At 33.7% G+C, this 22,799-nt stretch overlaps 2 protein-coding genes and 1 long non-coding RNA gene across 3 annotated transcripts in view; 1 reads left to right on the plus strand and 2 right to left on the minus strand.

Annotated features, from left to right (window-relative positions):
* Window positions 1–289: 289 nt before the first annotated feature.
* On the minus strand, window positions 290–21,200 carry LOC125856571 (MDIS1-interacting receptor like kinase 2-like). The gene is made up of 4 exons (XM_049536148.1): window positions 20,643–21,200; window positions 1,695–2,064; window positions 924–1,529; window positions 290–820 (listed from the first exon to the last, which is right to left on the minus strand). Exons 1-4 carry the CDS (start codon window positions 20,805–20,807, stop codon window positions 474–476), a joined length of 1,488 nt encoding a protein of 495 aa, XP_049392105.1. The 5' UTR covers window positions 20,808–21,200; the 3' UTR covers window positions 290–473.
* On the plus strand, window positions 1,196–20,191 carry LOC125856572 (uncharacterized). Its single transcript, XR_007445534.1, has 2 exons — window positions 1,196–1,257; window positions 20,019–20,191. It is a non-coding gene; the product is annotated as an uncharacterized LOC125856572 (long non-coding RNA).
* Window positions 21,165–22,799, minus strand: part of LOC125854829 (probable leucine-rich repeat receptor-like protein kinase At1g35710) — a 29,471-nt gene continuing 27,836 nt past the window's right edge. The window contains exon 3 of the mRNA XM_049534413.1: window positions 21,165–21,589. Coding sequence (XP_049390370.1) covers window positions 21,165–21,589 — 425 coding nt within the window. The remainder of the gene's footprint in view (window positions 21,590–22,799) is intronic.

Below are 22,799 nucleotides of genomic sequence, written 5' to 3' on the forward strand. Positions count from 1 at the left end.
CTTCATTGAGACGGGATTATAAACAACAATGACTTCACTGTTTTGTAACTTGAATTGAAGCAATAATTCCTTCCCATAATACCAAAATTCCCCTGTTCCTGGCTCCAGAGGATTACAACTTAGCAATACTTTGATTCTAAACTTCATTAAATTTGCTTCGATCAATCATGGCCAAAAGGACATTGTTAAGAGTCGAAAACTAAAACACAAGTAATTCATTAAAACTAGTGCTCCTGCATATGTTCTAGACCGATCGAAAGCAAAAAATAAAAAAATGCAGCAACTTGAATTCTTGATATTTACTCAAGGCCAAAGAAGCAGAAGATTAAATAATTAATTACCTCTTACAATATACACATTAATAGAGTAAACCAAATGAGCACCCTAACAATACAACAATACAAATCCCAGCAATTGAAATACTTCACAGCCACTCAGCGACAAAGGTTATTCATTTCCATACATATCAGGGATTATATAGCTCGCATTACATGGGGGTTTCTCTGATGAATAGGTGGACGTGCATCCATTGATGATAAGTTATGAGAGATGAAGTGCATTGTTGGCCTTGATTTTGGAGTTTCAAGCAAACAAGAGCATGCTAGCTTGATGATAAAAACCAAAACATCTTTTACTCTATCTTCAGGATATGGAAGGCGTTCATCCAGCAAATAGCTAAGCTGCTCAGGATCTATAGTCAATGAATTTGCTAGCACAGTAATGTATTCCCCAAGATGCTTTCCTTTGACTATCTCCAATGATAATACTCCAAAGCTATACACATCACACATTTGTGTAACCTTCATAGAATATGCAAGCTCTGAATAATACAATTTTCAAAACAATATTAACAATTAAAACGTGTAAATGAGATAAAAACAATGGAGTGTTTGGCTATAGTTCATGAACCATTTAAAACTTACCAGGTGCGACATAGCCATATGTGCCAGCAAGTGTAGTGCAATTGGATGAGTCTGGATTGAGAATCTTCGCTAGTCCAAAGTCTGCAACACGAGCTTCATACTCAGAATCAAGCAAAACATTACTGCTACTTATGTCTCGATGAACAATGGGTGGTGAGCAATCCTGGTGCATGTAAGATAAAGCATAAGCAACACCCTTGATGATATTCACCCTTTTAAGCCAATCCAATTTCTTGGACTCTACTTCATTGCTCAAAATACTAGCCAAGCTCCCCCTCTCCACATACTCGCAAACCAAGAGTGAGTGTTGTGCTTTCGAACAATAGCCGTAGAGGTTCACAATGTTTCGGTGCTTAATCCCAGTCAATGCCCTTACTTCATTGATGAAGCTTTTGGGATGTGTATTCTGAAATGAAGAATGAAGTCTCTTCACAGCAATATTCCCTAATGATGGAAGGTTTACCTTGTAAACACTTCCGTGACCTCCTCGCCCAATGCAAAATTTTGCATCAAACTCTTCTGTGGCGTTTAAGATGTCCCTGTACAATTCCTTCCCATCTAACATGGATATCGAAAGACAACCATCACCATCCCTTCTTTCAACTTCTCTAACTCTCCTCCTTTTATTACNTGATGGAAGGTTTACCTTGTAAACACTTCCGTGACCTCCTCGCCCAATGCAAAATTTTGCATCAAACTCTTCTGTGGCGTTTAAGATGTCCCTGTACAATTCCTTCCCATCTAACATGGATATCGAAAGCCAACCATCACCATCCCTTCTTTCAACTTCTCTAACTCTCCTCCTTTTATTACACATAAAGAGAACACCAATGAAAACACAGATCAGTACCAGTGCTCCCATAACAGGAAGTACAGTGATGAGGGTGAGTTTACATCCCTTCGCCATTGAGTGCTTCTTCACCATAGAAGACGGCCTTTCACAGAGCTGGAGTCCTGCTACATTTCCGCAAAGACCTTTATTACCCTCCAATGAGGCATTGATAAAAGCTTTATTATTAGGGATTGGACCTTCCAACTCATTGTATGACAATACGACATCCTGCAAACCAGTCAAAGTTTCAAGTTCTTTGGGGATGCGCCCAGATAGGCCATTGTGGGAAAGATTTAAGTTTACCAACACCTTCAAATTGGCTAACTGAGGGGGTATATCTCCAACCAGAAGATTGTAGCTCAAATCAAGTACATTAAGCTGAGTTATCCTCCCTATCTCCTTTGGAATTTTCTGCCCAAACTTGTTGTTGCTCAGGTTCAACTGAAACAAGTGCACGAAATCTACTATGCACATCGGGATTGACCCATTCAATCTGTTGTCTGATAGATCGAGGGACTCTAACTTTGTTAGTGACCCAAAATCCTCAGGTATATTGCCAGAAATTTGGTTGTTTTGTAAAAAAAGATTAACTAGGGAGGTTAATTTTCCAAATTCCTTTGGAATCTGCCCAATCAAATGATTAGATGAAAGATCAAGTCCTAAAAGCCCTTTGACATTTCCAATCTCTGTTGGTATGCAACCACTAATGTTATTTCTGGCTACACGCAAATCAATTAATTTTTTGCATTTTCCCCAGTTACTGCTGAGTTCACCATGAAAATCATTGTCGCTCAAATCAATGAACCGAAGCTCTGGATGGATGCCAAAAGCTTCAGATAAATTCCCAATAAAGTTGTTGTTATTGCAGCGAACCCTTTTGAAACTCGAGCACTTGCTCAAGCTTCTTGGGATTGGCCCTGTAAGCTTGTTACTATTCACCAAGAATTTCTCAAGTTTCCCACCTTGGCAAAGCCGCTCTGGCAAATGGCCTGAAAAGTGATTGTAACTCATTGACAAGACAACCAAGTTATACAAAGATGCAAGTTCTTTTGGAATAGAACCAGAAAGTTGGTTACAACGAAGCCGCAAAATTTTGAGCTCAGTTAAGTCACCTAAAGTAACTGGAATTGAACCACTAAGCTTATTCTGGGCTAGCTTCAAATTACTGAGGTTTTTCAAATTCCCCAACTGACTAGGAATGAGACCAGAAAGTTGGTTATTATGTAAGGCTAAAATCTCAAGTGATTTCATGCTCCCTATTTCAACAGGAATGAAACCATTTAAATGGTTATTAAAGATGAAGAGGTTCTCAACCTTTGACAGTGAGCCAATCTGTGATGGGATTTTGCCTGAAAACTGATTAGACGACAAGTCAAGATAGACAAGATTAGTGAGGTTTCCTATTTCAGGGGGTATAATACCAGAGAGCTGGTTCATGCTAAGATCAACATATTCAAGAAATGATAGAGATGAAAATGGAAAATCATGGAGTGTACCAATGACACCAGCATTAGTAATATTCAACCTGTTTATCTGACCATTAAAACATATAACTCCATACCAATCCGTGCATGCACCAACACTTAGTGTCCATGAAGCCAATAAGGAATTATTCTGGTTTTGAAAAGTTGCTTTCCATTTGAGGAGAGCAGTTGCTTCCTCAGTGGAAGCAAAAGTAACAGTGAAGAGAGTGAAAAGCTGAAGGAAACAAAATATTTTGGGAACCATCTTGAAAGCTAAAAGATTTCAGTTGTTTGTTTTGGCTATTGATGAGTATATAGTTTTATATTGTAGTGAATCACTTCAAGTCTTGCTGAGTCAATGGCATTTATTTCTGAGCTTGTAAAACACGGACAGAATTAGAACGACTTGTGAGTCAATTATGTGTCACTGTTCATGTAAGTATATACCAATGAATTAAAAGGCTGTCTCTATTGTGACCTAAGCTTATAGTTGTGGAAATATATTGGGAGATCTTCTCCAAAATATATTCAAAGGTCATTTCGTAATTGACGAGCTAGTGGACATGCAATAGGAAGAAATTGCCCAACTTGCCTTTCAAATAGGCTGATCTTTAAGTATTATTCTTCAATAATCGAACTTATGCTTAATGGACATAAGTTCTTGTTATGTCATGCAGTGGGAGCTCCGCCAAAGTTATTTCCTCTCTCTCTTGCAATCACAAATACACATATTAGCTTTGAAACTAAAACATTGATACACATTATATCACCTCTAAAACAAATACACACATACAGTTTGTTTCAGTTTAATTTTTTGTGATACGCAAAATTTATTAGTTATGAGATGAAAAAATTAAAGACCAGCACAATATTGTATCATTTTTGCGGGTCAGGTAGCGCAGAATTGCAAATTTTTATTAAGAAATTTTCATAAATAACTAGAGTTTAAATACAATTATGAATAGTAGCTATAATTTGCATGATTATAATTGCTGTCTCAATTGGATTTATTTCTCAGCTTGTTAAATACGGGTAGACATAGAACGACTTGTAAGTCAATGAGTCAATGTTCATGTAAGTACGTGCCAACGAATTAAAAGGGTATCTCAATTGTGGGCCTAAGCCTTAAAGATGTTGAAATATATTGTGAGATTTTCTCCAAAAAAATATAGATATATATAAGTCATTTCGTAATTGACGAGCTAATGACCATGCAATAGGAAGAAATTACCCAACTTGCCCTTCAAAAAAGCTCATCTTTAATTTCTAGTAATACTCCCAACTAGGGGTGTTCACGGTTTGGATAAAAATCGAACCAAATCGATAAAATAAAGCCGATTTATTTGGAAATGGTTTGATTTGATTTTAGATTTTTGAAAATTGATAGTATTTGATTCGGTTATGATTTTATTCGAAAAAACGAAGAAATAACTGAACCCAACCGATGAATTATATACATATATTTTATTAATATACATACATAATATATTATTTTTATAAACAAATTTAAAAATCTTATATATGTTTTCATTAAAATTTCTTTATAATTTAATCATTGAAAGCAAAAATGTTCAAGGTGAAAACATTATCTTATTAATTTCATGTATATGAGTATCTATGACAATTCTTTGTGTGACGAAAATGTTACTGTCTCTTCCTTCTAGGCAAATATAGTGAATTTTAAAGCTTTATTCACAATAAATTCAGTGATCGAAAATTTAGAATTTCAGTCATTCTAACTATATTTCATTTTGAATGGATTGTCGTTGTCACTTTTTTCACATTTTGAATGAATTGTTTCTTTTATTGTGTATGGTTAACAATGGAACCAACCCAAACCGAAATCAGTAACCACCAAAGCAATAAATATATATTATATTTGGTTCGATTCGATTTTGATAATTTTAAAACCGATTAAGTTGATTTAATTTTGGTTTTGACCAATAACTGATCCAAAACGATTCGTGAACAACCTTATCCCAAATTATGCTTAGAGGACATAAGTTCTTAAGTCGTGAAATAGGATGTTATGACTTAAAAATATAAACTTTACGCCCGATGAAAGTTATTTGTTATTATGAAAATAAAAAGTAAAAATTATACAAAGCTAGTATAATACTGTAAATAAATTACTTCTCATCCCTACTCTTTCAGAAATTACAAAACTCCCTTTATTTTATTGTCTTGCGGATACTTTAATATGCGGGCGGATACTTTAATTTAGAAGCTGTAATTATCAATTCAGCGCGTTAAAAAAGGGATTTTATCAGTTTAGTGCGTTAAATAAGGGATTTAAAACATAAATAAAAATTGACTGCCACAATTAACGCATACGTTTCTTTCATCTACAAATCAGTCATTCATAAAACGATCACAGAACTAAAATTTCAAATTTCAAAATTCTCTCTTCCTGTTTTGCGAAAAGCTATGGAAGGCCGATTCAAAAAAATTAGTAGCGCATTTTTTGGTGAAGATTTGTAATGAATATTTCGATCTTGTTAAGGCATTTAGGAATATGGGAAAGTGATGTTAGATACGAGCGGTACAAAAGTGATGGCATAGTGGTTGGGGAAAATATTTCATTCATTAATCTTAATTCAGCAACTGCAGTAGAATTGAAAGTTGATGAATCAAAAAAAATATGGAGATCAGATACGTCGTAGAAGGTAATTTATCTTCATTGTGTATTCGGAATGATATAAGGGTGAAATTGTACATAGAAGTGAAGAAACATGAGGTAGGATTCGGTATGTATCCACTATGCATTGATACATCGGATAAAAGTGATGAAGAGATACAAAATTTTGATGCAACAACAGGTGCAATTGTGTGTGTTGAAGGTGGAAAAAGGGATGCAAAGGTTCTAAGCATTGTTGCATCGAAAATTTGTGATTCCTATTACATACCAAAAATGGAGGTGGAAAATTATATATCATATACAAATGTTTCTAATGTGGAAGTGAAGCAATTGTACAAGGATAAGACAACTCTATTGGCTGTAATGGCAAAATACAAAATAAAGCATAGCTTCAATTTTAGAGTTAAAAGATCTGATAATAAAAGGTTTGTGATACTTCAATGTTATAACATTCTTCATTTTTTATAATTTATTTGCTATTATGTTGATCATGATACACAAATAACATGTGTTACGTGCAATTGTAGGTGTTAGGTATCATGTTCATTTTGAGTTACTTCTGGTTATTAATGTATTAATTAAGAAGGATAGGTGTGTGTATTGTTTTCATTGGATACAATAAAGTATCACGTGCATTTTGAGTTACCTCTGTTTATTAAAGTATCAATTAAGAAGGATAAGTAAAATTAGGTTAATAAGTGGATTTTGAATTTGTTATATGATTTGTATATCAACAATATAAACTGAGTCGTCATCAAACTGTGTGATATATTAATATGTGTGCACATTATTATTTAACTAAAAGTATTTGTAATAATGTATGTTGTACTGTTATTTTATTTTTGATATTATGAATTGATACATTAAACCTGATCAAATAATAAATATATATGGTATAATTGCAGCTACGTATTAGTATGTTATTCAGATGATTGTTGTTGGAATTTGAAGGCGTCTGTTAGAAAAAATACGGACATATTTAAAGTGAAATACTTCAATAGTGAACATACATGTCCATTGAGGGATAGGGTATTAAGTAAGGTACACGATATTGTTGGGTTTGTTAGTGGTGTGACAGCTCCAAAGTTAGTGAATCATAAAAGAAAACATACTCCAAACGATATAATTGATGATGTTAGGTCACTATATGGAGTTGAAATTTCTTACCAACAAGCATGGTGTGCTAAAGAACGTGCACTGGAGATGATAAGGGGTAGACATGCAGATGGATATAAACAGATGCCAAAATACATATATATGTTGGAAACTGTGTATCCAAATTCATATATACGGATGCACAAGGCCCAAAAAAATGAGTTTATGTATCTCTTCATATCATTAAGGCCAATGATAAGAGGGTTTGAGTTATGTAGGCCTGTTGTTGTTGATGATTTACATATTAGCAGAGCTTATCGAGGGACATTTGTATCGGCAAGTACACCCGATGGGGCAGGTATGTCATGTTGTTTATTAATTTAATTTTTTAAGATAGTAGTATAACATCCTGCAACAATTATGTATAAAGAATCATAATGTTGTGTGTTTGAATGTTAAGGTTGTATATTGCCGTTAGCTTATGGAATTGTAGACACGAAAAATGATTGTTCTTGGACATAGTTCTTCCAACAGTTTAAAAATGTATTTGGTGATAGAGAACAAATGTGTGTTGTATCAGATAGAAATGAAAGCATAATGAAGAGTGTAAGTATTCTTTATCCAAATGTTCCTCATTTTGCATGCTTATGGCACCTCTGGAAAAATGTGTGTACATATTTTAGGAAAAGCAGATCCATACTAACTGATTTGTTCTATTCAATGGCAAAGGCTTATCGGAAAGATGATTTTGAAAAATTAATGGCTAAAGTGAAAAAAGTATATGGCAGAATTAAGAAGTATCTTGGCTATGAAAGGTGGGCTAGATCTCATGCAACAGTGAGCAGGGGGAGAATAATGACTTCGAACATAGAGGAATGTATCAATGGTTGCCTAGTTGATGCACGACAATTACGTATTATAGACTTTCTAAAAGAAGCTAGAATTCTATTTGGTACATGAAATTGCAAAAATCGAGAAATGGCATCTTATACAAAGGAAACATTAGAGAGAAGATTTGAAGAAATATTGATTATAAACGCATCCAAATGTGCGAAAATGAAGGTACATAACTGTATTACAAGTATTATGTTTCTAGCTTTACTTCTCATTATATTATTATGTATACCAAATCAAAATTCATTTAATGTATCTCTAATTTTTAAACATTTGCAGGTTGTTGCATCTTTTTAATATATTTTTGCAGTGTATGAAGGTGGGATAAGATACACCGTTTGTCTTGAGAGGAAAACTTGTTCATGTGGTAGATTTCAACATGACGAGATACCTTGTGCGCATGCAATGACTGTTTTGAAGAAGAGGAATATTAAAGATGTACACCCCTATTGCTCTGATTACTATAAACATGATGCATTAACAAACACATATGCAGTTCCATAGAACCAATGCCAGACAAAAGTGATTGGATAGCTCCGAAAATGTGTTTTGGAAGAAGTCGTCTTGACACCAAGATACAAAAAAATGCCTGGAAGGCCAAGAAAAAAGAGGAAGAAAAATCCAGATGAAAAGATTACCACAAAGATGAACTGGTGTGGACAGGAAGGTCACAATAGAAGAACATGTACTTTCTTCCCGAAAGATTCTTGATGCTTGCATTTTAGAAGTACTTTTATGCTTCATGTCTAATAATTCTCAAATTTGATACTTTATTAAGTACTTTTAGGTTACTATTTTATGATGCAATAAATGAAAAATGTTATGATTTGAATTCTGGCTACATTTTTTTATTGTTAATTTCTGATAAAGTTAGTTTGGTATACATTGTTATTTGTCTGATACTTAATTGTTTGTAAATTTTGTATTGGATAAAACAATAGTATCAATAGATGTGATGTGTGCTAAAGTTAAAAGAGACAACATGTAAAAAAGGTATCATTTGAAGCAATTATATATCATATACATAATATCTTCTTCTTAATTTTGTATCTACTAATAATAGAGTATCGGAAGTTGAATTTTTTACCAATATTATATATCTTATACATACAATATTGATATTTGTGGATGCAATTGTGTTTCATGTACATAATAATTTTCTGGAAATTTAATATCAGCTTAAAAAAAGTTAGAGTAATTTTAGGATCAATTTTGTGTATTTGATACTTAATATCTTTGTAACGATGTGTGCCAAAGTTAAAAGAGACAACATGTAAAAAAGGTATCATTTGAAGCAACGATATATCATATACATAATATCTTCTTCTAAATTTTGTATCTACTAATAATAGAGTATCGAAAGTTGTATTTTTTTAACAATATTATATATCATATCCATACAATTTTAATATTTGTGAATGCAATTGTGTTTCATGTATATAATAATTTTTTGGAAATATAATATCAGCTTAAAAAAAGTTAGAGTAATTTTAGTATCAATTTTGTGTATTTGATACTTAATATCTTTGTAACGATGTGTGTCAAAGTTAAAAGAGACAACATGTAAAAAAGGTATCATTTGAAGCAATGAAATATCATATACATAGTATCTTCTTCTAAATTTTGTATCTACTAAGAATAAAGTATCGGATGTTTTATTTTTTATCAATATTATATATCATATACATACAATTTTGATATTTGTGGACGCAATTGTGTTTCATGTACATAATAATTTTCTGGAAATTTAATATCAGCTTAAAAAAAGTTAGAGTAATTTTGGTATCAATTTTGTTTATTTGATACTTAATATCTTTGTAACTTTGGCATGAAATAATAAAATCGTATCAATTTGAGATGCTTGAAGCTCCTAAGTATCATATACATAATATTATGTAAATGATAATGATTTAGTATCATCTGTTGTGATTTGTACCAATCTTATAAGATATAATTTGTACCATGTTGTGTGAAGAATAAAATTTTGCTATTTGTGAAAACAATTTTATATCATATACTTGATAGTTTTGTGGAAATTTTGTATCAGATTCACTGTAGTAGAAGTTGAAGTGATATGTATAATACTTATAATATACAAAAAATAATAAGGTATTAAAATGTATTGAAAACGAATTTAAAAGCAACATAAAAATTATGGACATAAAAACTCTTCAAATTTAGAAATATGAATTACTTAGAAATATAATGTTGACCTGGGGAGGAATACTCCAAAACACTTAATGTATCTTCAAAACAATAAAACTTCATATCTTGACTGTAAGTCGGTAAATAAACTACTATTCTACATTAATCAGTTCATCATCTGTCAATGGAATGAAGACACCCTTTAGCCTTGTAGAATCATCATTCTCGCTAACGTATCCCGCCTTGGCCTTGTCGGTACCATATTTCCATAACAGTGTTGCATATCTTGAGCGCAGATAGTCACTTCAGAAAGGAATCGATGGGACCTTCATTTCGTCACTCAGAAATTTAGCAAAAGCGGCAACATACGTTCCGCAGTCACTGCAAACAGAAAGAAGACACATTATAAATTAAATGAAATGTGTAAGTAAAGTTGGGTGGATACAATACTAACAGGCTATCGCTCCCTTGTTGCATAATGTCTCGACCAAATTCCACCTCAAACGGACGTTGTGGACCCAACAATTCACTAGTTTTGTTGTCTTTATATGCATTCAATACTGCCCAATCAATTATGTCGGTTTTATGAAAGAATCTACTATCCTGAAGGTAGTTAGGAAGGATGATAGACAACTGATTGAACTTTCTTCCTTGATCCCAAAGATGAGTCATAAACTCGTATTAACCTTTCCCTTAAAACCACAGCCAACACCCAATGAAATTCTTTGTCACAGTTGATTGGAATATATACCTCATCTACCATATGTCATAGTAAAGCAGCAGGGACAAAAAATTCATTAATGACGTCTTTGATGGACCTTTTATATACATATACAACATCAGCTCGGGCAATGTATTCCTGTGTACTAAGAGTATCATCTGCAGGACTGCAATAATACCTTTTGTACACATTATTGATATCGGACTTGAACAAACAGTTGCAGGTAGTGTATCTGTATTGATCCATGCTTCTTAGTTTTGACTTCTTGCGTAGATAGTAAAAAATTACATCTATGTGCTGCAAAATAAAGAAAAACAAGAACACAATATATAAAACAACAATATATGATAAAAAGTAGATGATACATATAACAATTGGCAAACACAAGTAGTAATCTGAATTTTTGAGTTACACATGTTAATTGTGTATCATATACATAATTGTATTGTATATTGTACCTGATCAGTCCAACATTTATATGGTTGTGACATAGTATAAAACCAGTTCTTGTCCAAAGGAAATGCGACAACAAATTTCATATAATTAAATCCAAATAGAGCTGATTTGCCTCTATATAAATATCCTCTGATGGGTTCCTATGGGAATGATTATACCAACATAAGAATAATTTAATACAAAATCAAGGTATAAAAATACAATAATACGAAAACTTACTTATTCGCATATGCTTTGCTATAAAGATACATTAATAAAAAAAACTTGTTTGCATGTGATTTGAGGAGTCCCTTCTGTATCCACTAGGAGTACTCTTGCATTAAAACTGATGAACTTGATAGGTGATGCCACATCCTTCAAATGGAGTATATGGGCGAATGTCATCGTCTATTTTCCCCTTGCCCTTATCGCTGGATCCAAAGGTATTAACATAAGGATACTGCAAAATCTTTGAAGGAATTCTGTTACGTAGAGCTGGAGTCTTTGTATCAAAATTGTGTGCAGACTCCTTGACTGAAAGTTGGGTGGGTAGCTGGCTGTCAGATAGAAAATCATCATTGTCGATTAGCTGTAGAGGAATGATTACACTCAGTGGTGCGACTTTAATCGGCTCGTTTGGAAGTTTGTAGACAATTGCATCTATGAATGCTTCAGTGTCAGATGAAATAGAAGCCGGTGTGGTCGAATCCTACATGATATCAGGGAATTATAACAAAATATTATAATTTACATATGCATCCGTTGACATTTTTCAGTAAACAATTTAGAACCAGATCGATGTATCAATAATTACTGGATTTGAAGCATGTTTTTCAAAGTCTTGTTGAATTGTTTCAGCATATTATTCATCACCGCTCAATACTTTTGTGTGTAATTGGGGGGCTTCATGTCCTGCATCCTCATAATAAACAGAATATTACACAACATTTTGAATTTTTTTTCAAAAATAATTGATTATAACAATTCAAAAACTCTTTACTTACCACTTCCTTATTATGAACTATCTCTTCTACCGGAACATGACTATGGTGTGTTGTGGGTATAACAACTGTTGAATCTCTCATAGCATGTTCCTTAATGGATGTCTCATCATTCTGTGTTTGTATATTAGTATATAAGGAAATATATCAAAAAGTATCTGTTAATAGTGATTCAAAAAAAAAAATATATAGTATCAACTAAGATTTTAGTGTATAATGTACAACCAATGATACACAAAAAGGCAACGTTTATATGAATTAAAATTACTAAAGTATCAATCTTATTAAATGATATATTGTTAATAATTTTAATCGAATTAACTAATGATTAAAAGACATTAAGTTATATAATTAAATTGAAGTATCATATACATACTTTGCAACATTTTCTTCGGTAACATGTCATCTTTCAACCTCCACAGCAGATGCATCAACATCATGATCAACAGTTGCAAAATCCATTTATATGGGTGAAATGATTTGTTGAAAGAATTGATTAGAAGCCGATTGTGGATCAATATTACCTTTGTCTACTGAATCATCCACTATATATGGCATAGAAATGCCACCATTGTCCTTCATGATCCAAAAAATCAGTATAACACAAAACTGAAAAGGGAAACTAAAAAATAAAAATACTACTTTATCACTTTCGTTTTCTTTCGCGCCAATTGCTTTCATCAACTCAGAATGATTTTTTTATAATTAACGCCTCAAGAGCTCCAATTTTTTTGTCAACCTAGATTCAAATTAAGCATATTAAGTGGAATTGACAATAAACATGAAAGTGTTTAAATGACATAGTTATGTTTACTTACATAAGACTTCATGTGACCCTTCAGTTCCTCAAGTCCTGCATTGTCTGAAATTGTTCTTCCTAAAACTGTATTATGAGGAACACCAGATACATTATCAACTTGTGACGGTTGTGAATCCGGAGTTTGAAATGGCTGATTCGGTTTATCATCTGGTTGTGTGGCTTTGGGCACATTATTTTTTGTTGGATGTGCAACCTTTCTTATCTTGGGGGGTAGGGTGGATCTTGTGGTAGAAAATCGTGTGGATCTCCATAACAGTTGCTCTGGAGGTTTTGATGAAAACTCTTCAAATCTAGGAACCTCATCTGGTGGCACCTCCTCATGATTAACATCTGATGTGGTTGGTTGAGTTGGAGGTACATGACTGTTATTTGGTAAATCAAGTGATATGATTTCCTCTTGAGTTGGTTGAACGTTAGAACAATCATTCTATAGAAACAAAAATTAAAACATCATGAGAACCAGTTAAATAATGTATCACAAATAAAAAAATAAAGTAAAAAAGGTTGTTATGTACTAATTACCTCAGTAAAGATGTTTTCCATAAACATCTCAAATTTAGGCTTTGCACCCACAACTTTCCAATTGCATACCCTTGGTATACCGTTTCCTTCTTTAACAGTTATCTCGTTATGTATTACAGATACACATTCATATACCCAGATATTAAGTGTGTATGGAATTCCATTCAAGCGATACATTTGTCTGTCAGGTTTGTACTCTTTCCTAAATGATTTCATTAACTTTGTGAAGGCAAGTTGTCCCCACGGAAACTGTTGATAGCTGCCATTTTCTACCATTAAGAAATCTTCAATAGGAATTGGTGCATCACCAAGTTGTGAGAATACAAATGTATGAATGAAATACAATATAGCCATCTAAAGGGCATCATCAATGTTGTCCCAACCATCCATATCAAAACGATCTACCAGTCGTCCTTTGTTTACATTATAATTTGGACTAGGAAAGTATCTTTGAACCAGCCTACTAGTTTTTGAATCTGGATATGTAAAATCTTTAATATTTCCAGTACACTTCAGATCAGTAATAATAGCAAATTCTCTGATACTAAATTGCAATACATTTCCTTTGGCATGACGAATATGAATTTCTTTGTCTAAATTGTCATGCTCAACCTCTAGAAGATATAAACACTTGGTAGTGGCACTTGGAGATATTAAGGTATTGGCCAAATATAGTATCCTTAAATAATTCCGTACCTTCATCCTTTATTGACAACACTAAGTTTTCATTAAAATTTGAGTTGCAAGTAGGACCAAACTTTAGAGGTTGCTTTGGAATATGTTTAATTACATATTTCATATTCTGCAATTCCATAAACATAAATGATGTTGATCAATCACTAAACCGATAAATGATGCATACAGAACTAAAAAAGGAAAGGCCAAATATTTATTCAAAATATTATGTTTCAGATCATTTTACACTACATAATAACAATACATGACTGATACACAAAATCATATAACTTCTGTATATACACTGACTTATATTTAAATATGATACAAAATGTTAACTACCAGATCTATTTTATTTTGTTTACGTATCATTCATGTGAATATCTATGATTATGATACATTGTACAACAAACAACCTACATATCATACTGTGAATTGAATGCCTATCTTAGATACAGTTCTCAACACAAAAAAAATTGACAAAAAATAATCTTTCATCTACAAATGTAAAAGTTATACTCAATACCAACATTTGATAAAATAATCAGTGTTTCTGGGTAACAACTCCAGATTTCAATATATACAATAAAAATTTATTTTTCAACAATGTCTAAATTAAAAGCAAAAGAAATGCATACAATGGGTAGTGTTGGTCGAGAAATGGGAGGGGCAACCTTTCTATCCATTTTCTTTTGAGTTTTTGCATCCTTTGCTTTAGATAATGCCCCCACCTCCTTTTTCGATTTTCTCTTCGTCGAAGTTTGATTTGCCATTAATGTCGATGCATGCAAACTTTTAGACCTCTGTTCTGCCCAGTTGGGGTCTTCTGAATCAAAAATTTGATCATTGTTAGGTGTTATTATTTGGGAAATCCCAATATTAAAAGACGGATGATCCATTTTGACAACTGATCCAAAATCAATTGACACACAAAAATTGATTTTGAAAGAAAAATGAAGAAGATGATAATACCTATTTTGAACTTTGGACGGTTGAATAGAGATAGAATCGTTTGAAGATCAAATTGCTTTGAATTCGGTAACTAATTTGGTAGTGGGAAAAGATTAGAGGCAAGATTTTGGGGATGAGAAAGGTGGGTTTGGGGTTCTTTCAGAATAAAGTATCTAGAATAGAGGGTTTGGGGAAAAATAGGGATTTTTGATTTTTTATGAAAGAGTAGGAATTAAACGAGAATATGTAAACATATGTAGTGTAGTTTAGTAATTTTGCCAAATAAAAATTTAAGCCCAACACAAAATTTTAAGAACACATGAAGTGCCAACAACACTGTGAATAGTTGTATTGTTTTCTCAGGCCATGCAGAGCGGAATGTTGATATTATTGTTCGGATGGCCCATGAAGAAGAAACATGTCACACACACATCCCGAGCGGTGCTGAATTTGGGGTAGCACTTGGAAGTAAAAAGATAATGAGCAGCACAAAATGTGGTATATCTCGAGAATTACAAACTTCCAGTTATTATAGATATAGACTCACCAATGTTTACATCAAACCATGATTATTATTGTTAGATACAAATCTGTAAACATTGATTAAGTGATAAAAGTACATATAAACACATAACTTAGCACACCTGCAGAAGGTGCATAATGCATACAGAGGATACAATTGAACACAAAGCAAACCATCAACACCAAAAAGCAGGATCAGTTCGATAGGCTATCAGCAAACAGCAACAAAAAATATACAGAGATCAGCTAGAACTTCACGAGTATAAGCATCAAGTCATGCGCGGTGACGTCTTAATTTTAGGTGTGTGCTATGTACTTGAAGAACACTTTTGATACCATAGAGCAAAATGGTATCAAAATGGACTTCAACGGCTACACTTAGACTAATGGTACATGAAAAATGGAATTGGAGTTTCAATATGAAACAAGGTTGAGTTGAAGTCAAAATGAAGTTTAGAGACAAGTTAAATGGAGTTGTATATGTGTTTGGCCTTTTCAATATTCTTCTTGAAATCAATGTCACTGTCTCAGGAACTCAATTGAGTCGTTAGCATAAACAGAACTGAATTGAATTGTCATATTCAGTATTCATCAGTTACACTCTCGAATATGAATTGAACCGTTTTTGGGCAAAGTGACATTTCCCAGAAAAAAATTCTTCACCAAATCCGGGGATACAAAATCTCAATACTCTATTGAAAGACCTCAAATTCAAAAAGTTGAAAAAGAAACAAACTTTACCGACAAAGATCAACAAATCTAATGAAAACAAACAGAACTTTCGCAGAAGATAAATAACTTGATTTCGCATCTTACCTATTTGAACTTTTGGACTTAAAACAGTCCAATGGTAAAAACAACTGGAATGGGCCAGAGCCCAAAAACAAAGCAACAGTAGTCCTAAAGGATTAAAGGAAGCAGAAAAGTAGGTTTTAAAACCTTCTTGAAATGTTTATAAGAAGGGGAAATTAGCCGAATAAGCAAACATATATTCCCTCCTATGTGAAGTAGTTTGACTCGGCACGAAATTTAAAAAGAAAAGAAGACTTCTAAAATTTGTGATCTAAAATGAATGATAGAAATTTCTCTGACTATAAATTATCTCATTAAAGGTAAAATTAGCATTTTAAAGTTAAATTGTTACTTAATATAGAAATGTGTCCTTCTTTTTGGGACGAACTAAAAAGGAAAGTGAGCCATTTAAATTCGGACAGAGGTAACATAGCTATAGTTTGTATTAACTACAATTCGGAACTTACTTCTAGCTATAATTATATTCCTCTCTCTCGCCTCCCTCCCCTCTCCCCCCTCTCTCCTATTTTTTTAGTCATCTCTCCCTGCTCAGTCTCTCTCTCTCACTTTATACAAACACAAATGTATATTTTGTGTTTGTATTAAGCGAGAGAGAGATTGGATATATAAATACATATACATATTTCTCCATCTTATACACTTATAATTATACAAATACAAATCTCTCTCTGCCCAGTTCTCTTCTTCATCTCTCTCTCGCTTTATACAAACACAAATTATACAAATACAAATGTATAATTTGTGTGTGTATAAAGCGAGAGAGATTGAATATATAAATACAAATGTTTGAACTCGATTCAATTGTAGACAGATACAAATTGTATGCAGATATACAAATACAATCATTGATATATATACATACTAATTACATATATACAATATCTAACCAAAATACAAATACAAGTCACCTCTCTACTCTCTTCCGGCCTCTCTTGCTCGTCTCTCTACTCCCTTTCCTAAAATCGCTCGCCTCTCTCTTCCCTCTCCCGAAATCGCTCACCTCTCTCTTCCCTCTCCCAATATCGTTCTCCTCTCTCCTCCCTCTCCCAGTCTAGCTCGTCTCTCTCCTCCTTCTAACATGTAGCTACGAATCGTAATTAGCAAATTATAACTATAGAGCCTAATTAAATTATTTTGAGTGACTATATGCGAAAATTCCCCTTATAAGGACCCTTACTCGTTTATTTGATATTTTTAAAGATTTTTTCATTGAGAAAAAACTAAAAATAATCATTTATCTTTGGGTTAATACTCAAAGTCATTCTTGAGTTTGCACATGAAGCACTAATAGTCCCTCATTTTTGCAATATTGATGCACTTTTGGTCCTTCCTCAATTTTTTGTCTAACTTTTTACATTGATTTTATCCATAATTTATATATAAGATGTTTAATCGGCTTTTTATATATTTAGTAGAAATAATAACTCCATGCGAGAGAAGGTAAGAAGAAGAATACCTTGTTTTATTTAGTAGAAATATTATTGCACCTAAAATCGAGAGGTTAGTTACATCGATTTCACGTGCAATAGTACAATTTTTTCTTTTCTTTTCTTTTAACATCATATGCCAAGATGTTCTTAGTTTAGCTGCAATAATATTAACAGAACAAAGTGTTCTTAGTTTAGCTGCAATAATATTTCAACCTAACAAAACAAGATGTTCTTCTTCTCACCTTTTTATTATTTCTACTAAATAAATAATAAAACAAATGAACATTCCATATATAAAAATGTGGACAAATTAATGTTAAAAAATAGGCAAAAAGTTTGGAGGAGGTCTAAAAGTTCACCAATATTGCAAACATGAGAGACTATTAATGTTCCATATGAAAACTCTAGGATGACTTTGAGTTTTAACTCAAAGATAAAGAACTATTTTGGCCTTTTTCTCTTTTTCCATTAGAATCTTTTAAATTAAAGATTTCTTAATTTCTTTCAAAAATTAAGTGACTAAATTTGAAAGTAATTTTCCAAAAATAAAATAAAATATGACCATAACATTATTTATATTCCGCAATTTACTTGGTGACCAAAGAATTCGATTCCTAGTAGGTTAGGTGGTAGCTTAAATAACCCAAGACTTGTGAGTCAATGGAATTTATTCTTCAAGTGTCAATTGTGGACGACACTTAAAGTTTGTGGAATCAATTTTCTCCATAATCATTAAGTCATTTTGTGGACCACCCAAGAAGAAGACTTGAGTTAATCTTTCTTCCATTAGAACGACTTGGGAGTCAAATGTTTCATTATCATGGAAGTGAATGAAAACGAATTAAAATTTAAAAGTTTCACGGGGTTTCCTATGAGTTTTAAAAAAAATCATAAAAACAAGGAAAAAAAATTAAAAATGTTAAATGAATTTGTTAGACTTATTGTTGTTTTGATAAATTGATGATTGGAGTTTGTTTTTTAGGGTATTTCTGTCGATGTAAAAACTGACACAGGCTTCCAGCAATGGATCTTCTGGCCAGATTTTCTTATCTTCATAATCCACAGTAAAATATAAGAATTATTTGGAAAAAATGTAATGTCATTAGTCATTACAATGAAAAACAACTCCATTTATTCAGTTGGGAAAAAAGCTTGAGCAGAAAGGGTCATTTACTAGCTTCTATACACACAGGTAAAATCATTGAAATCGAATGAAAACTTCCAAGACGAACTATGTGCGACTGTAATATAAGGTCTTAAATACAGAAAACAAAATGAGCACCCTAAAAATACTAGTCCCAGCAATTGAAATACTTACTTCACACTAGCGACATTTCCATACATATCAAGGATTATATATTGCTCGCCTTACATGGGGGTTTCTCTGATGAATAGGTGGACGTGCATCCATTGATGATAACTTATGAGAGATGAAGTGCATTGTTGGCCTTGATTTTGGAGATTCAAGCAAACAAGAGCATGCTAGCTTGATGATAAAAACCAAAACATCTTTTACTCTTTCTTCAGGATACGGAAGGCGCTCATCCAGCAAATCGCTAAGCTGCTCAGGATCTATAGTCGATGAATTTGCTAGCACAGAAATGTGTTCCCCAAGATGCTTTCCTTTGACTATCTCCAATGATAATACTCCAAAGCTATACACATCACACATTTCCGTAACCATCATTGTATATGCAAGCTCTGAACAATACAATTTCCAGAACAATATTAAGAATTTAAACATGTAAATGAGATAAAAACAATGGAGTGTTTGGTTATAGTTCATGAACTATTTAAAACTTACCAGGTGCGACATAACCATATGTGCCTGCAAGCGCAGTGCGATTGGATGAGTCTGGCTTGAGAATCTTTGCTATTCCAAAGTCTGCAACACGAGCTTCATACTCAGAATCAAGCAACACATTACTGCTTGATATGTCTCGATGAACAATCGGTGGTGAACAGTCTTGGTGCATGTAAGATAAAGCAAAAGCAACACCCTTGATGATATTCACCCTTTTAAGCCAATCCAATTTCTTGGACTCAACTTCATTGCTCAAAATACTAGACAAACTCCCCCTCTCCACATACTCGTAAACCAAGAGTGAATGTTGTGCTTTCGAACAATAGCCGTAGAGGTTCACAATGTTCCGGTGCTTAATCCCAGTCAATGCCCTTACTTCATTGATGAAGCTTTTGGGATGTGTATTCTGAAATGAAGAATGAAGTCTCTTCACAGCTATATTCCCTAATGATGGAAGGTTTACCTTGTAAACACTTCCGTGTCCTCCTTGCCCGATGCAAAATTTTGCATCAAACTCTTCTGTGGCATTTAAGATGTCCCTGTACAATGCCTTCCCATCTAACATGGATATCGAAAGCCAACCATCACCATCCCTTCTTTCAACGTCTCTAACTCTCCTTCTTTTATTACACATAATGAGAACACCAATGAAAACACAGAGCAGTACTAATGCTCCCATAACAGGAAGTACAGTGATGAGGATGAGTATACGTCCCTTCGCCATTGAGTGCCTCTTCACCACAGAAGACAGCATTTCGCAGGGATGGAGTCCTGCTACATTGCCGCAAAGACCTTTATTACCCTCCAATGAGGCATTCACAAAAGCCTTATTATTAGGGATTGGACCTTCCAACTCATTGTATGACAATATGACATCCTGCAAACCAGTCAAAGTATCAAGTTCTGTAGGAATGCGCCCAGATAGGCCATTGTGGGAAAGATTTAAGTTTACTAAGACCTTCAAATTGGCTAACTGAGGGGGTATATCTCCAACCAGAAGATTATAGCTCAAATCAAGTACATTAAGCTGAGTTATCCTCCCTATCTCCTTTGGAATTTTCTGGCCAAACTTGTTGTTGCTCAGGTTCAACTGAAACAAGTGTACGAAATCTACTATACACATCGGGATTGACCCATTCAATCTGTTGTCTGATAGATCGAGGGACTCTAACTTTGTTAGTGACCCAAAATCCTCAGGTATATTGCCAGAAATTCGGTTGTTTTGCAGAAAAAGATTAACTAGAGAGGTTAATTTTCCAAATTCCTTTGGAATCTGCCCAATCAAATGATTCGATGAAAGATCAAGTCCTAAAAGGCCTTTGACATTTCCAATCTCTGGTGGTATGCTACCACTAATGTTATTTCTGGCAATCCGAAAATCAGTCAAATTCTTGCATTTCCCCCACTTGCTGCTGAGTTCACCAAGAAAATCATTATCGCTCAAATTAATGAACAGCAACTTCGGATAGATACCAAAAGCTCAAGATAAATTCCCAGTGAAACTGTTGTTGTTAAAGCGGACCCATTTAAAACTGGAGCAATTGCTCAAGTTTCTTGGTATTGGTCCTGTTAACTTGTTACTGGCCACCGTGAAGTTCTCAAGTTTCCCACCTTGGCAAAGATGCTCAGGCAAATGGCCTGAAAACTGATTTTCACTTAGTATCAGCTCTACCAAGTTATCCATATATGCAAGTTCTTTTGGAATAGAACCAGAAAGTTTGTTGGCACGGAGATACAAAAATTGTAACTTTCTCAAATTGCCAAAGGAAGCAGGAATTGGACCAGTAAGTTGATTTTCTTGTAGATCCAAATCATTGAGGTTTTTCAAATTCCCCAACTCTCTAGGAATGGGACCAGAAAGTTGGTTAGAATAAAGATACAAAATTTTGAGCTCAGTTAAGTCACCTAGAGTTATTGGAATTGAACCACTAAGTTGATTATGGTATATATCCAGCTCTGTGAGGTTTTTCAGATTCCCCAACTCTCTAGGAATGAGACCAGAAAGTTGGTTAGAATAAAGGTACAAAATTTTGAGCTCAGTTAAGTCACCTAAAGTAATTGGAATTGAACCAGTAAGATTATTACGGGATAGTTCCAGATCAGTGAGGTTTTTCAAATTCCCCAACTGACTAGGAATGAGACTAGAAAGTTGGTTAGAATGAAGGTACAAAATTTTGAGCTCAGTTAAGTCACCTAAAGTAATTGGAATTGAACCACTAAGCTTATTATGGGATAGTTCCATATCAGTGAGGTTTTTCAAATTCCCCAATTCACTAGGAATGGGACCAGAAAGTTGGTTAGAATAAAGGTACAAAATTTTGAGCTGAGTTAAGCCACCTAGAGTAATTGGAATCGAACCACTGAGTTGATTACTGGATAAATCCAGCTCTACGAGGTTTTTCAAATTCCCTAACTCTCGAGGAATGAGATCAGAAAGTTGGTTAGAATCAAGGTACAAAAATTTAAGCTCAGTTAAGTCACCCAAAGTAATTGGAATTGGACCAGAAAAATTGTTCCTATACAAGGCTAAAACCTCAAGTGACTTCATCTTCCCTATTTCAACAGGAATGGTACCATTTAAATGGTTGTCAAAGATGAAGAGGGTCTCAACCTTTGATAGTGAGCCGATTTGAGGTGGGATTTTGCCTGAAATCTTGTTGATCGACAAGTCAAGATAGACAAGATTAGTGAGGTTTCCTATTGCAGGGGGTATGATACCAGAGAGCTGGTTCATGCTAAGATCAACATATTCAAGTGACGGGAAAGATGAAAATGGAAAATCATGGAGTGTACCAACAACACCAGCATTAGCAATATTGATCTTGTTTACCCTACCATTAAAACATATAACTCCATACCAACCCCTGCACGCATCAGTACTTAGTGTCCATGAAGCCAATAAGGAATTATTTTGGCTTAGGACAGTAGCTTTCCATTTGAGGAGAGCAGTTGCTTCCTCAATGGAAGCAAAAGTAACAGTGAAAAGAGTGACAAACTGAAGGAAATAAAATATTTCGGGAACCATCTTGAAAGCTAAAAGATTTTAGTTGTTTGTTTTGGTTGTCGATGAACTTGTGCAGGGTAGAGTTTTATACTGTGTAGAGAATCATTACAA

Source organism: Solanum stenotomum, chromosome 2, assembly GCF_019186545.1.
Source record: "Solanum stenotomum isolate F172 chromosome 2, ASM1918654v1, whole genome shotgun sequence".
Lineage (NCBI taxonomy): Eukaryota > Viridiplantae > Streptophyta > Magnoliopsida > Solanales > Solanaceae > Solanum > Solanum stenotomum.